At 47.7% G+C, this 14,116-nt stretch overlaps 1 protein-coding gene across 6 annotated transcripts in view; it reads left to right on the top strand.

The window, feature by feature from the left end:
* gli2a (GLI family zinc finger 2a) overlaps positions 1-14,116 on the top strand; it is a 488,975-nt gene that overhangs the window by 379,307 nt on the left and 95,552 nt on the right. For 5 of the 6 annotated variants that reach the window (XM_038790037.1, XM_038790038.1, XM_038790039.1 and 2 more), the window contains 2 exons: positions 4,574-4,782; positions 9,032-9,223. In XM_038790037.1, the coding sequence (XP_038645965.1) occupies positions 4,574-4,782; positions 9,032-9,223 (401 nt within the window). Of the gene's footprint in view, positions 1-4,573; positions 4,783-8,523; positions 8,570-9,031; positions 9,224-14,116 lie in introns of those variants that run through there. The other variant, XM_038790043.1, reaches the window with a different exon arrangement.

Raw genomic sequence — 14,116 nt, 5'->3', positions numbered from 1 at the left:
TGTGGCTAGTCCAGCTCAGGTTCTGATCAATGGTAACACCCAGGATGTTGATTGTGGGGGATTTAGCGATGGTAGTGCCATTGAATGTCAAGGGGCGATGGTTAGATCCTCTCTTGTAGGAGATGGTCATTGCCTGGCACTTCTGTGGCACAAATGTAACTTGCCACTTGTCAGCCCAAGCCTGGTTATTGCCCAGGTCTTGCTGCTTTTGGACCTGGATTGCTTCATTATCTGAGGAGTCACAAATGGTGCTGAACATTGTGTAGTCATTCACAAACATCTTCACTAATGACCTTATGATGGAAGGGAGGTCATTAATGAAGCAGCTGAAGATGGTTGGGCCTGACACCTAGAACTCCTGCAGTGATGTCCTGGAGTTGAGATGATTGATCTCCAACCACTACAACCATCTTCCTTTGTGCCAGGTATGACTCCAACCAGCAGAGAGTTTTCCCCCTGATTCCCATTGACTCCAGTTTAGCTAGGGATCCTTGATGCCATACTCGGTCAAATGGTGCGTTGATGTCAAGGACAGTCACTCTCACCTCACCTCTGGCATTCAGCTCTTTTGTCCATGTTTGAACCAAGGCTGTAATGAGGTCAGGAGCTGACCCTGGCGGAACCAAAACTGAGCGTCTGTGAGCAGGTTATTGCTGAGTAAGTGCCACTTGACAAAACTGTTGATGACTCCTTCCATCACTTTGCTGATGATGGAGAATAGACTGAGAGGGCGGTAATTGGCTGGGTTGGATTTTTCCTGTTTCTTCTACAGGAACAGCTTGGCTAGGGGTGCGGCAAGTTCGGGAGCATAAGTCTTCAGTACTGTTGCCGGGATATTGTCAGGGCCCATAGCCTTTGCAGTATCCAGTGCCTTCAGCCATTTCTTGATATTACATGGAGTGAATCGTATTGGCTGAAGACTGACATCTGTAATGCTGGGGACCTCCGGAGGGGATCAAGATAGATCATCCACTCGGCATTTCTGGCTGAAGATTGTTGTGAATGCCTCAGCCTTGACTTTTGCACATATGTGCTGGGCTACTCCATCACTGAGGATGGAGATATTTGTGGAACCTCCTCCTACGGTGAGTTGTTTAATTATCCACTACCATTCATGGCTGGATGCAGGACTACGAGCTTATCCGTTCATTGTGGAATTGCTTAGCTCTGTCTATTACTTGCTCTATATGCTGTTTGGCACACTAGTCCTGTGTTGTAGCTTCACCAGTTCGACACCTCATTTTAAAGTATGCCTGATGTTGCTCCTGGAATGCTCTCCTACACTCTTCATTGAACCAGGGTTGATCCCCTGGCTTGGTGGTAATGGTAGTGTGGGGGATATGCTGGGCCATGAAGTTGCAGATTGTGGTTGAATACAATTCTGCTGCTGCTGATGGCCCACAGTGCCTCGTGGATGCCGAGTATTGAGACGCTAGATCTGTTCGAAGTCTATCCCATTTAGCATGGTGATCATGCCACACAACACGATGTAGGGTATCATCAATGTGAAGACGGGATTTTGTCCCCACAAGGACAGTGGTCACTTCTACCGATACTGTCATGGACAGATGCATCTGCAGCAGGCAGATTGGTGAGGATGAGGTCAAGTATGTTTTTCTCTCTTGTTGTTTCTCTCACCACCTGCTGCAGTCCCAGTCTAGCAGCTACGTCCTTTAGGAGTCAGCTAGCTCAGTCTGTGGTGGCACTACCGAGCCATTCTTGATGATGGACATTGAAGTCCCCCACCCAGAGCATATTCTGTGCTATTGCCACCCCCTGATGCTTCCTCCAAATGGTGTTCAACATGGAGGAGTACTGATTCATCAGCTGATGGGGCCGGAACGTGGTCATCAGCAGGACGTTTCCTTGCTCGTGTTTGACCCGAAGCCATGAGACTTTATGGGGTCCAGAGTCAATGTTGAGGACTCCCAACTCCTTCCCAACTGTATACCACTGCACTGCCACCTCTGCTGGGTCTGTCCTGCTATTGAGACAGACTGGTCTCATGGGCTGGTTTAGCACAGGGCTAAATCACTGGCTTTTAAAGCAGACCAAGGCAGGCCAGCAGCACGGTTCAATTCCTGTACCAGCCTCCATGAACAGGCGCCGGAATGTGGCGACTAGGGGCTTCTCACTATAACTTCCTTTGAAGCCTACTTGTGGCAATAAGCAATTTTCATTTCACATAACCGGGAATGGTGATATGGGCCGGGATTCTCCCCTACCCAGCGGGGCGGGGGGTCCCGGTGTTGTGGAGTGGCGAGAACCACTCTGGTTTCAGGCCTCCCCAAAGGTGCGGAATTCTCCGCACCTTTAGGTGCTAGGCCCGCGCCAGAGTGGTTTCCGCTCCGCCGGCCGGCGCGAACGGCCTTTGGCGCCGCGCCAGCCGGGGCCAAAAGGCCTTCGCTGGCCGGAGGAAGTCCGCACATGCGCTGGAGCGTCAGCGGCTGCTGATGTCATCCCGGCGCATGCGCGGGGGAGGGGGTCTCTTCCTGTGGCGGAAGAAAAAGAGTGCCCCCACGGCACAGGCCGCCCGCCGATAGGTGGGCCCCGGTCGCGGGCCAGGCCACCGTGGGGTCACCCCCCCCCCCCCGGACCCAGATCGCCCCGCGGCCCCCCCCAGGACCCCGGGGGCCCGCTCGCGCCACCAATCCCGCCAGCACCAAACGTGCTTTGATTCCCGCCGGCGGGAAAGGCTTGTCAGCGGCGGGACTTCGGCCCATCGCGGGCCGGAGAATCGCCGCGGGGGGACCAGCGCGGCGCGATTCCCGCCCCCGCCGATTCCCGGGTGGCGGAGAATTCGGGCCACGGTGGGGGCGGGATTGACACCGGCCCTGGGTGATTCTCTGATCCCCCCAGGGGGTCGGACAATTCCACCCATGATGTCTCGGACATTCTCTGTAAGGTATGATTCTGTGAGTGTGATTATGTCAGGTTGTTGCTTAACTAGTCTGCGAGACAGCTCTCCCAATTTGGCACAAGCCCCCAGATGTTAGTAAGGAGGACTTTGCAGTGTCGGCAGGGCTGGGTTTGCCGTTGTCGTTTCGGGTGCCTCGTTCAATGCCAGGTGGTTCGTCCGGTTTCATTCCTTTTTTGGGGTTTTGTGGCGGTTGAGTTCAACTGTGTGGCTTGTTCGGCCATTTCAGAGGGCATTTAAGAGTCAAACCACATTGCTGTGGGTCTGGAGTCACATGTAGGCCAAGTCTGATCAACAAGTCTGATTCAAGCGTAATATTTACTCTTGACAACCATGATCATATTAAATGGCAGAGCAGGGTCAAAGGGCCGAATGGTCCACTACTGCATCCTATTTTCTATGTTTCTAAGTTTACCCACCATTCCCCAATATTTGGATATGTTGTCTTCTTCCCTTTCACCTCTTATGAACATAGGAATAGGAGTCGGCCATTCGGCCTTTCGAGCCCGTTCCTGGTTGCCTTTTTTCTTCCCTCCCTCAGCAAAATGGCCTATCCATGGGGAATCAGTTGACCTGCTGAGAAGACTCTGCCAGTTGCACAGTCTCTGGCAGCAGTGCGGCCATGGAACATTACAGCGCAGTACAGGCCCTTCGGCCCTCGATGTTGCTCCGTCCTGTGAAACCCCTCTAAAGTCCCTCTACACTATTCCCTTATCGTCCATATGCCTATCCAATGACCATTTGAATGCGTTTAGTGTTGGTGAGTCCACTACTGTTGCAGGCAGGGCATTCCGCGCCCTTACTACTCTCTGAATAAAGAGTCACTTAATAAGTGCTCAAGGGTGATTGTGCAGGTTTGTCTTCTGTCTCATAGGGGGGAGGAAGGGTGGGGATTGTCTGGTTTCCTGCCACAGCTGGCACACTGGTATAACTCATATCAGGATTCATTGTGTGGGACGCCATGATTTAAACCTGCCTCTTATCAGCCACAGGCATTAACTGTTGGACATCCAATTGTTTTGTGCCTCTCGGGAATAAATCATACTGTTTACACATTGGGTTGGCATGGGGGTTAGGGATAAGCGGGGGGGGGGGGGGGGGGGGGGGTGCTGGAGTTGGCTGTTCGTGCCTTACAAATTCAATCTTTGTCTAGCTAAGCCATGGAGAACGTATGTTAAGGAGCCCCATGGTCTGCACTGAACTAAGAAGGACATTGCTTTGTAATAGTAAAATACTGATCCTTGTCCCCAATTCCCAGCTGCTTTGAATCAAAATGCACAATGTAAATATGAATTTATTCAGTTAGATCATAGCGGAAGCTCAGCCTCCTGCCGGCTTAAGAAGTACCAGCTGAGTTCAATTCAATATTGAACTGCAAATTGGTTTCTTGCTGTATGCAGCTTTGACCAGCGTCATGACATGGTGCATGTGAGTGGTGCATGGGGATTTAATGCAGGCGGAAGAAGTCCTGGTTCAAGGCAGGAATGAATGTAAACATTCTAATCTAATTCAATTTCTGTGGACAGATTCAAACTGATATCCACCTGTATGTTTCTCAATGGGAATATAAATGATATCCACCTGTATGTTTCTCAATGGGAATATAAATGCGACGTCAGCGGAACCTCGAGAAATATTGCACTTCTGTTTCCTCAGGCCTCCTGCCTTGACTGGAAGCCCTGTCTTCTCTGACATCTCCCTCATCCGGCTCTCTCCTCATCGGAATCCGGCAGGCACAGGGGAGTCACCTTTCAGCCCACCCCATCCTTATGTCAATCCCCACATGGAACATTACCTGAGGACCATGCATGGCAGTCCCACGCTCTCCATGATCTCAGCTGCAAGAGGCCTCAGTCCAGCTGATGGTAAGCCTTGCTCCTTTCTTTATCCAGATAACTGTACCAACAACAGCTTGTATTTGTCTGCTATCTTTAATGTAGTGAAACGTCCAAAAGCAATTTCACACTAACATTTTCAAACAAAAATGTGATATCAAGCCACATAAGGGGATATTAAAGCAGATGATGGGAAACTTAGTCAAAGGGCTAGATTTTAAGGAGCGTCTTAAAGGAGAAAAGGGCGGTGATGGTTTATGGGAGAAATCCGGCCTTGGCATCTGAAGGCTGGGATGATTAAAATTAGGAATACCCGAGAGGCCAGAATTGGAGGAGTGCGAGTATGCCGGAGGGTTATCGGATCTTAGCTAGTAATATAAACGAAGATAGGAAGAGGTTTTTTTTTCAATATATAAAAGGTAAGAGAGGCAAAAATAGACATTGGATCACTGGAAAATGTGGCTGGAGAAGTAATAATAGGAAACAAAGAAATGGCAGATGAACTGAATAGTTACTTTGCATCAGTCTTCACGGTGGAAGCTCCAGTGGGGTGCCGGAGCTCCAGGAGAACCAGGGGGCAGAGGTGAGTGCAGCGGCCACCACTAAGGAGAAGGTTTGAGGGAAACTGAAAGGTCTGAAGGTGGATAAGTCACCTGGACAACATAGACTACACATCAGTGATCTAAAAGAGATAGCTGAGGAGATTGTGGAGGCATTGGTGGTGATCTTTCAGGAATCACTGGAGGCAGGAAGGGTCCCAGAGGACTGGAAAGTGGCTAATGTAACACCACTGTTTAAAAAGGGAGGGAGGCAGAAGACGGGAAATTATAGGCCGGTTAGCTTAACTTCGGTCATTGGTAAGATTTTAGAGTCTGTTGTTAAAGATGAGATCGCGGAGTACTTGGAAGTGCATGGTAAAATAGGGCTGAGTCAGCAATGCTTTGTAATAATAATCACAAGTAGGCTTCAATTAAGTTACTGTGAAAAGCCCTTAGTCGCCACATTCCAGCGCCTGTTCGGGGAGGCTGGTACGGGAATTGAACCTGCGCTGCTGGCATTGTTCTGCATTACAAGCCAGCTGTTTAGCTTACTGTGCTAAACCAGCCCCTGTCAAAGGGAGGTCATGTCTGACAAATCTGTTAGAATTCTTTGAGGAGGTAACAAGGAAGTTAGACAAAGGAGAACCAATGGACGTGAATTATTTAGATTTCCAGAAGGCCTTTGGCAAGGTGCCACATAGGAGATTGTTAAATAAGTTAAGAGCCCATGGTGTTCAGGGTACAATCCTGGCATGGATAGAGGATTGGCTGACTGCCAGAAGGCAAAGAGTGGGGATAAAGGGGTCTTTTTCAGGATGGCAGCCGGTGACTAGTGGTGTGTCTCAGGGGTCTGTGCTGGGACCACAACTTTTCACAATATATATATAAATGTTTGGAAGAAAGAACTGAAGGCACTGTTGCTAAGTTTGCAGATGATACAAATATCTGCAGAGGGGCAGGTAGTATTGAGGAAGCAAGGGGGCTGCAAAAGGATTTGGATTGGTTAGGAGAGTGGGCAATGAAGTGGCAGATGAAATACAATGTGGAAAAGTGTGAGGTTATGCACTTTGTAAGGAGGAATTTAGGCAGAGACTATTTTCTAAATGGGGAAATACTTCGGAGATCAGAAGCACAAAGGGACTTGGGAGTCCTTGTTCACGATTCTCTTAAGGTTATCGTGCAGGTTCAGTCAGCAGTTGGAAGGCAGCACGGTAGCATAGTGGTTAGCACTGTGGCTTCACAGTACCAGGGTCCCAGGTTCGATTCCCTACTGGGTCACTGTGCAGAATTTGCACGTTCTCCCCGTGTCTGCCTGGCTTTCCTCCGGGTGCTCCGGTTTCCTCCCACAGTCCAAAGTTGTGCATGTTAGGTGGATTGGCCATGCTTAGTGTCCAAAAAAGTGTCCAAAAAAGGTTAGGAGGGGTTATTGGGTTATGGGGATAGGGTGGAAGTGAGGGCTTAAGTGGGTCCGTGTAGACTCGATGGGCCGAATGGGCATTGTATGTTCTATGTTCTAAATGCAATGCTAGCATTCATATCAAGAGGGCTAGAATACAAGACCAGGGATGTACTTCTGAGGCTGTATTCAGACCCTATTTGGAGTATTGTGAGCAGTTTTGAGCCCTGTATCTAAAGAAAGATTTGCGGCCTTGGAAAGGGTCCAGAGGAGGTTCACAAGAATGATCCCTGGAATGAAGAGCTTGTCGTATGAGGAACAGTTGAGGACACTGGGTCTGTACTCGTTGGAATTTAGAAGGATGAGGGGGGATCTCATTGAAACTTACAGGATACTGCAAGGCCTGGATATAGGGGACATGGAGAAAATGTTTCCACTTGTCGGAAAAACTAGAACCAGAGGACTCCATCTCAGACTAAAGGGACGATCCTTTAAAACAGAGATGAGGAGGAATTTCTTCAGCCAGTGGGTGGTGAATCTGTGGAACTCTTTGCCGCAGAAGGTTGTGGAGGCCAAATCACTGAGTGTCTTTGATTCTTGATTAGTAAGGGGATCAGGGTTATGGAGAGAAGGTAGGGGAATGGGACTGAGAAAAACATCAGCCATGATTGAATGGCAGAGAAGGCTCGATGGGCTGAGTGGCCTAATTCTGCTCCTATGTCTTATGGTCTTATTTTGTTGAGTGGTTGATAGTAATAAAATGGAACTGCAAACCAAGAACTCCCAAAATATTAACTTATAACCAGTATTTTTTATGGTACATGAGTGGGAGTTGACGATATTATATTTTGTTGTAAAAGATACCTATTTGAAGACTAAATGCTAATAATAGGCAGCACGGTGGCACAGTGTCAAGGACCCGGGTTAAATTTCAGCCTTGGGTCACTGTCTTTGTACAATTTGCACATTCTCCCCGTGTCTGGGTGCTGCGATTTCCTCCCACAGTCTAAAGATGTGCAGGTTAGGTGAATTTGGCTATGCTAAATTACCCCTTAGTGTTCAAAAAAGATGTAGGTTAAGTTAAGGGGTTGGGTCACTCTCTGTGCGGAGTCTGCACGTTCTCCCTGTGTGTGCGTGGGTTTCCTCCGGGTGCTCCGGTTTCCTCTCACAAGTCCCGAACGACGTGCTGTTAGGTAATTTGGAGATCCTGAATTCTCAATCAGTGTACCCAAACAGGCGCTGGAGTGTTACGACTGGGGGATTTCCACAGTAACTTCATTGCAGTGTTAATGTAAGCCTACCTGTGACAATAAAGATTATTATTATAAATCGGGTGGGGAAGTGAGCTTGGGTGGAATAGGTCGGTGCAGACTTGATGGGCTGAATAGCCTCCTTCTGCACTGTAGGGGTTCAGTGGTTCTATCATAGCAGAATTACTTGTGCTGAACAGAAAACAAAATTAGCGAAAGTGACGTTTAACCCCTTGAATGCTCCTCGAGTGTTCAGCGTAATATTCTATGTCCGTGAATTGGTAAAGTTATCTTCTCAAGTTTCCAATGCAAACTTTGCTCCATTGATAATGCAACTCCGGAGTTTAATCATTATCTGTGTCTACACAATTAGACTGTGATTAGTCAGACAACAATGTAAGGGTTAAGATCGTGTAACCACATCCAAGAGAAATGAGCCAGGCCCACCGGAACCCGTGAGCTTTTCGAAATGAGTGAAAACACTGGAATCCTGTTGTGTCTTGTCGGAGGTGGGAATTCCATAGGAAAGCGACTTCAACCCCTCGGGGGTGAGCTATTTAGCTTCTTATCCAAATGAGATTCTAAACTAGACGCTGAAGCAAGGAGCACCACACACAGTATGCCTTTCACAAGTAAGTTTTGAAAACTAATCTGTATATTGTGGGCATGCACCAGCGAGTGAAGCAGAGTGTAACCTAGTGGGCATATGTGCACCAGTATAGCTGTGACTGTGCACGTGTGTGCAAGCTTGCGTTGGTTTTGAAAATCAAAAATTCCCTTGCTGTCTTTAGATGTAGAGCTGCCATGTTTCCAAGTGTTCCTATCTTTCCTGCTGTGATTTTTTTTTCTTCTCTCTCTTCGTGCTTGAGATCATTTGGTGCTGCCAGGGTTTGTTTATGACTTTGAGGAAACACTGGAATGTGGAGGCCCCAGCTCGCTCAGCTCTGTTCTACACAAACACGCCCAAACTACCGTCACTGAACAGCAGCGATAGCTTCCATCTGGGTAGCAGAGGGATGTCTGACGTCAGTGCAGAAAAATCACAAAGGTTTTTTACAACTTTGGGAACGGGTATCTTGTTTTCTGCCCTGCAGTTCCTCACGAGCACTTGAAGGACAGGGGTCTGTTCGGCCTGCCCCCTCCCCCACCAGGAGCTAATCCAGCTGAGTACTACCATCAAATGACCCTAATGGCCACCCATCGAAGTCCATATGGTGACATCCTCATGCAAACTAGCGGAACAGGCGCGGCGGCACACATCACAGATTACATCAACCCCGTGGACAGTAAGTACTGACGGACTTCCTCATTTTCATTCTTTTATCTCACGGGTCAGGAAGCTCTCTGCCGTCCAGTGCAGGAGATTCACCGCAAAGCTTCTGAAGGAAAGTCATTTTAAAAAGTGTGCGGTTTTGATTACTGGTATTAACCCTTTGAGAACTACAGGTCTGCCCTGCAGTGTAAACAATGAGAGATCCCTTGTGCGTGATGTTCCAATTACACTTGCGCCTCTCTTTTTTAGTATAAATTAATCTGCAAATTTTACATATCAGAATAAAATTGTTTCCCACACTTCTTTTTTCCTAAAAGCAAAGAAAAATATTTCTAACCATTTTTCAATTGACAGAAACACTCTTCAAGTTCAAGGATTTGCTCACAAATCCCAGAAAAATGTGAAGAAGACGAGTATGATTTAAAAAAAAACTTTTCTGTGCATATGCTAGTGTCAATTTTTGTGCCATTTACTTTGAAGTTGTATTTTTGCACAGATTTTAATTTATTACAGGTTAGCACAGATCCTTACAAGAATGCAGTTACTCCAGAACAAAGACACTCAGTCCATTTGATAGACATCTGTATATATTGTGGTTTGGTTTGAAAACTTCCCTCACTTTGTGTGGTGAATGGTAACTCAGCAACTGGCATTTCCTAATGACAGAGAAAGCGGTAAAGATAAAGACAACTCCACCCCCTGGGCCAGTCGCTTCCTATTTCTGAAGGGCCAGGGGCACGTGCAGCCGCACTGTTTACAACTGACTGTATTACTCTAGGCACAACAACGTGCGTCCCCCCCCCCGAACCATCTGGGTCTGGACTTGCTAATCGCCCAGAATTTGGGAACGAATTGCATTTCTTCCATTGCAATCGAAGATGGCATTCTTCTGATTCCCACAACTCTGAGGATATGTATGCAGTGAAAAGGTTGCCTTGGAGGTGAACTGGATAGGACTGCTAACTCTTTAGCCTGGATGTTTAATGAATAGAGCCAAGAGTTACTGACAGCCACCGCGGCCCCCGCACCCCCACTCCCAGCCAACCTGAGGAAGTCTGAGTAATGCTGGACTTTGTACATTCTTCTGGTTTTCTTCCCTCGCGTTTCTAGTACGGCAGAGTGCTCGAAGGAGGAACGATGCACAGACATGCTCCTTGTCTTTCATTTTTTTGTTTAAAGGATGTGTGCTGTGCAGAATGTGTGCAGTTCAGACTGAAATCATACCGTGTCGCAGCCAGCAGCCACAGGCTTCCAGATTCTGGTTAACTCGCAGATTCCAGACACTCCATATTTTATAAAATGTGCCGGACATGTGGATACCCTGTGTCCAGCCCTCACTGGAAAATGTTCATAGATCGTGTCCATGGTTTGATTTCTAATGCGTCAACCTTTTCCATTGCTACCATCCCTGCAGGAGAGTAGTGAGGGTTTTAGTGAGCGAGAGAGAGAGAGGTGCTGTACCCTTTTCTTTCTGTGTGCCCTAACTTGCCAATTCATTGAAGGAAAATACTGTGGAGGCCAGGAAGGAACGAGAAACAGAAAACAATGGAAACACCCAGCAGGTCTGGCAGCATCTGTGGACAGAAACAAAACCAAGTTAAGGTTTCTGGTTTGTGATCTGACATCAGAACTCCGCCTCTAAGATTCATTGACCCGAAACATGAACTGTTTCTCTTGCTCTCCAGATGCAGCCGGACCAGCTGACTTTGACCAGGTTATTCATGAAGGCCCCCGCCTTCTCAACCTTGCCCCTCGTCTGAGGTGTGGTGATCCTCAGGTTAAAACACCACCAATCAGCTCTCCCATCTCAAAGAGGAAAGCAGCCTATGGTCATCTATGGGACAGCACGGTAGCACGGTGGTTAGCACAGTTGCTTCACAGCTCCAGGGTCCCAGGTTCGATTCCTGGCTTGGGTCACTGTCTGTGCGGAGTCTGCACGTTTTCCCTGTGCTTGCGTGGGTTTCCTCCGGGTGCTCCGGTTTCCTCCAACAAGTCCAAAGATGTGCGGGTTAGGTGGATTGGCCATACTAAATTGCCTTAGTGTCCAAAAAGGTTAAGTGGGGTCACTGAGTTACAGAGATTAGGGAAGAGACGTGGGCTTGAATAGGGTGATCTTTCCAAGAGCCGGTGCAGACTCGATGGGCCGAATGGCCTCCTTCTGCACTGTAAATTCTATCATCTGGGACTATGGCGATTGTACCCGTACCAGCACTGTTGTCTTATTGACCTTATAAAGGACCTTTCCAAAGTACTGAGTAAATGTGTGGACCAGTTGCTTCCTATTTCTGAAGCGTCAGGGCCACATGCAGTTGCACTGTTTACAACTGTCTATATTACACCAGGCACCTCAAAATGCCCCCTGAACCATCTGGGTTTGGCCTTAGTACCCAGTGTGGTACTTAGATGGACGGCTGGATGGATTTGTTTATTGTCATGTGCACCGAGGTACAGCGAAAAGTATTTTTCTGCGTGCAGCTCGAACAGATCATTTAGCACATGAAAAGAAAAGGAAATTTAAAAAAATACATAATAGGGCAACACAAGGTATACAGTGTAAATACCGAGACACCGGCATTGGGTGAAGCATACAGAAGTGTAGTATTAATCAGGTCAATCCATAAGAGGGTCGTTTAGGAGTCTGGTAACAACGGGGAAGAAGCTGTTTTGGAATCTGTTTGTGCGTGTTCTCATACTTTTGTATCTCCTGCCCGATGGAAGAAGTTGGAAGAGCGAACAAGCTGGGCAGCAGGGGTCTTTGATTGTGCTGCCCGCTTTCCCCAGGCAGCGGGAGGTGTAGATGGATAGGTGTAGATTGGGCACGCTGACCAGGACAATGTTAACTCTGATCTCTGGTCGCTGATGAGTTAGCTGAAATTATCAGCAGTTGGGATGCCACAACTTGTCTTAATATCCCCAGGCTAGGGAGGGGGGTGAAAGAAAAGCAGTATGGTTAATCCTGATTTTGTACATTAGTACAATGGCTACACTTCAAAAAGTGTTTAATTGGCTGCAACACACGTTGGGAGGTCCTGTGGTGAAAAACACTGTATAAATACAAGTTCTTTGTATGATCCATATTTGCCGACCTCGGTACATGAATGGACATCAGGTGAGGTGTACAGTTAGACTCAACATTGAAACCCTTCACACACTGAGATACTCTGCACACACTCAGTATTTCGAATTGCATGGAAATAATCATCATTTGGGTGAGCTAATGGTGGCTGGGTGATTCTCTGGGGACCATACTTCAGTCTGTCAATAACCTTGCAACAGGAGGAGAGAGAATTGGATTGGGGTGGCGAGGGGAAGGAGAGAGAACAGCCATTTTTAACATTTTGAGGGCTGGCTACAAAAGGCTGTGGGGAAGAAGCTGTTCTGATGTCTGGCTGTGCGAGTCTTCAGACTTCTGTACCTTCTGCCTGATGGAAGGATCTGGAAGAAGGCAATGCCTGGGTGGGAGGGGTCTCTGACAATGCTGTCTGCCTTCCTGAGGCAGCAGGAGGTCTGGTCAGAATCAGTGTGAGAATGGCAAGCTTGTGTGATGCATTGGGCTGAGTTCACCACACTCTGCAGTTTCTTACGATCTTGGGCTGAGCAGTTGCCATACCAGGCTGTGATGCAGCCGGATAGGATGCTCTCTATCGCACGTCTGTAGGAGTTTGTGAGAGTCGATGGAGTCATGCCAAATTTCTTTAGCTTCCGTAGGAAGTGGAGATGTTGTTGGGCTTTCTTGACTGTTGCATCAATGTGAGTGGACCAGGATAGATTGCTGGTGATGGTGACCCACCAGGAACTTAAAGCTCTCAACCATCTCAACTTCCGAGCCATAGACTGCCCCCGGGGGGGGGGGGGGGGGGGGGGGGGGTCATGCTACGCTTGCGGTTGTGTGGAAAATCCCGCAATGTCTCAAATTTGAATAGGTGAAAAAATTAATAGTTTTATCTTTGCATAAGTCTTGCCTGCCACGTTATGGGCCAAAGGTCAGCATTTCACATTGAAGAAGCCAGTAGCCTGGTTTTGAATGAAGTTCACAGAGGGGCTATGCAATGGCTGGATTTGGGAAATGAGAAAATCAGTGTCACATTAGGGCCATGAGGGATGGTTTTCTGAGGCTTGGGTTAAGGTGGGCTGCTGGGGCAACATACCGGGCACTTGGCTGTATTATACCTGACCTGGGAGTGCTTGATACCGATGTAAGATGTCTCTAATGGAAAGAGTCAAATCGCCAGATTAAAATCCCTCAACTCAATATTCATCAAGAAACAGAATTTTGGTATGCGCTTGGTTTGATAGTTCAGATTTAAATATCCATTCAGATTATCTGTGTTTTACATAGCCCTTGTTTGCCACGTCGTGGGTCAGAGGTCAGAGTTCAAACAATGAAGGGAGCTAACAGCACTGTCCATCTGGTCTTTATCTCATCTTTTCCTGGCACGCATTAGGAACACCTAAGGGATTAGATTCTCCAGGATGTTCCGCACTCGACAAGTTTCTGGCTGAAGGAGCACCATAGGAGAGTCATTGAAAACACACCTTCATTGTTCTTCCTCTGACTCCTGGTTTCAAGCAGGGCATTGTTCCTGCACTGGGGAATGCCGAGGCAAGATGGGATCTCGGAACAACCTTCCCCTGAGCTGATAGCCTATTGGTCACCATGGCAGCTGATGCTTTGACAGAATATTCACAATGCTATTTTTATATTAACTGTTTTTTAAAAAAAGTTCAGACTTACACCATTATAATAATATAGGTAAGGGCACCGCCCATATTCTGTCAGACACGGTAAATACTGGGTCTACCTCATAAAAATTAAAGAAGTGTGGTTAGCACAGTTGCTTCACAGCTCCAGGGTCCCAGGTTTGATTCCCGGCTTGGGTCACTGTCTGTGCGGAGTCTGCACGTT

The sequence above is a fragment of the Scyliorhinus canicula genome, chromosome 2, assembly GCF_902713615.1.
Source record: "Scyliorhinus canicula chromosome 2, sScyCan1.1, whole genome shotgun sequence".
Classification (NCBI taxonomy): domain Eukaryota; kingdom Metazoa; phylum Chordata; class Chondrichthyes; order Carcharhiniformes; family Scyliorhinidae; genus Scyliorhinus; species Scyliorhinus canicula.
The sequence above is the reverse complement of the archived record's forward strand: the minus strand, read 5'-3'. Positions and strand labels throughout refer to the sequence as shown.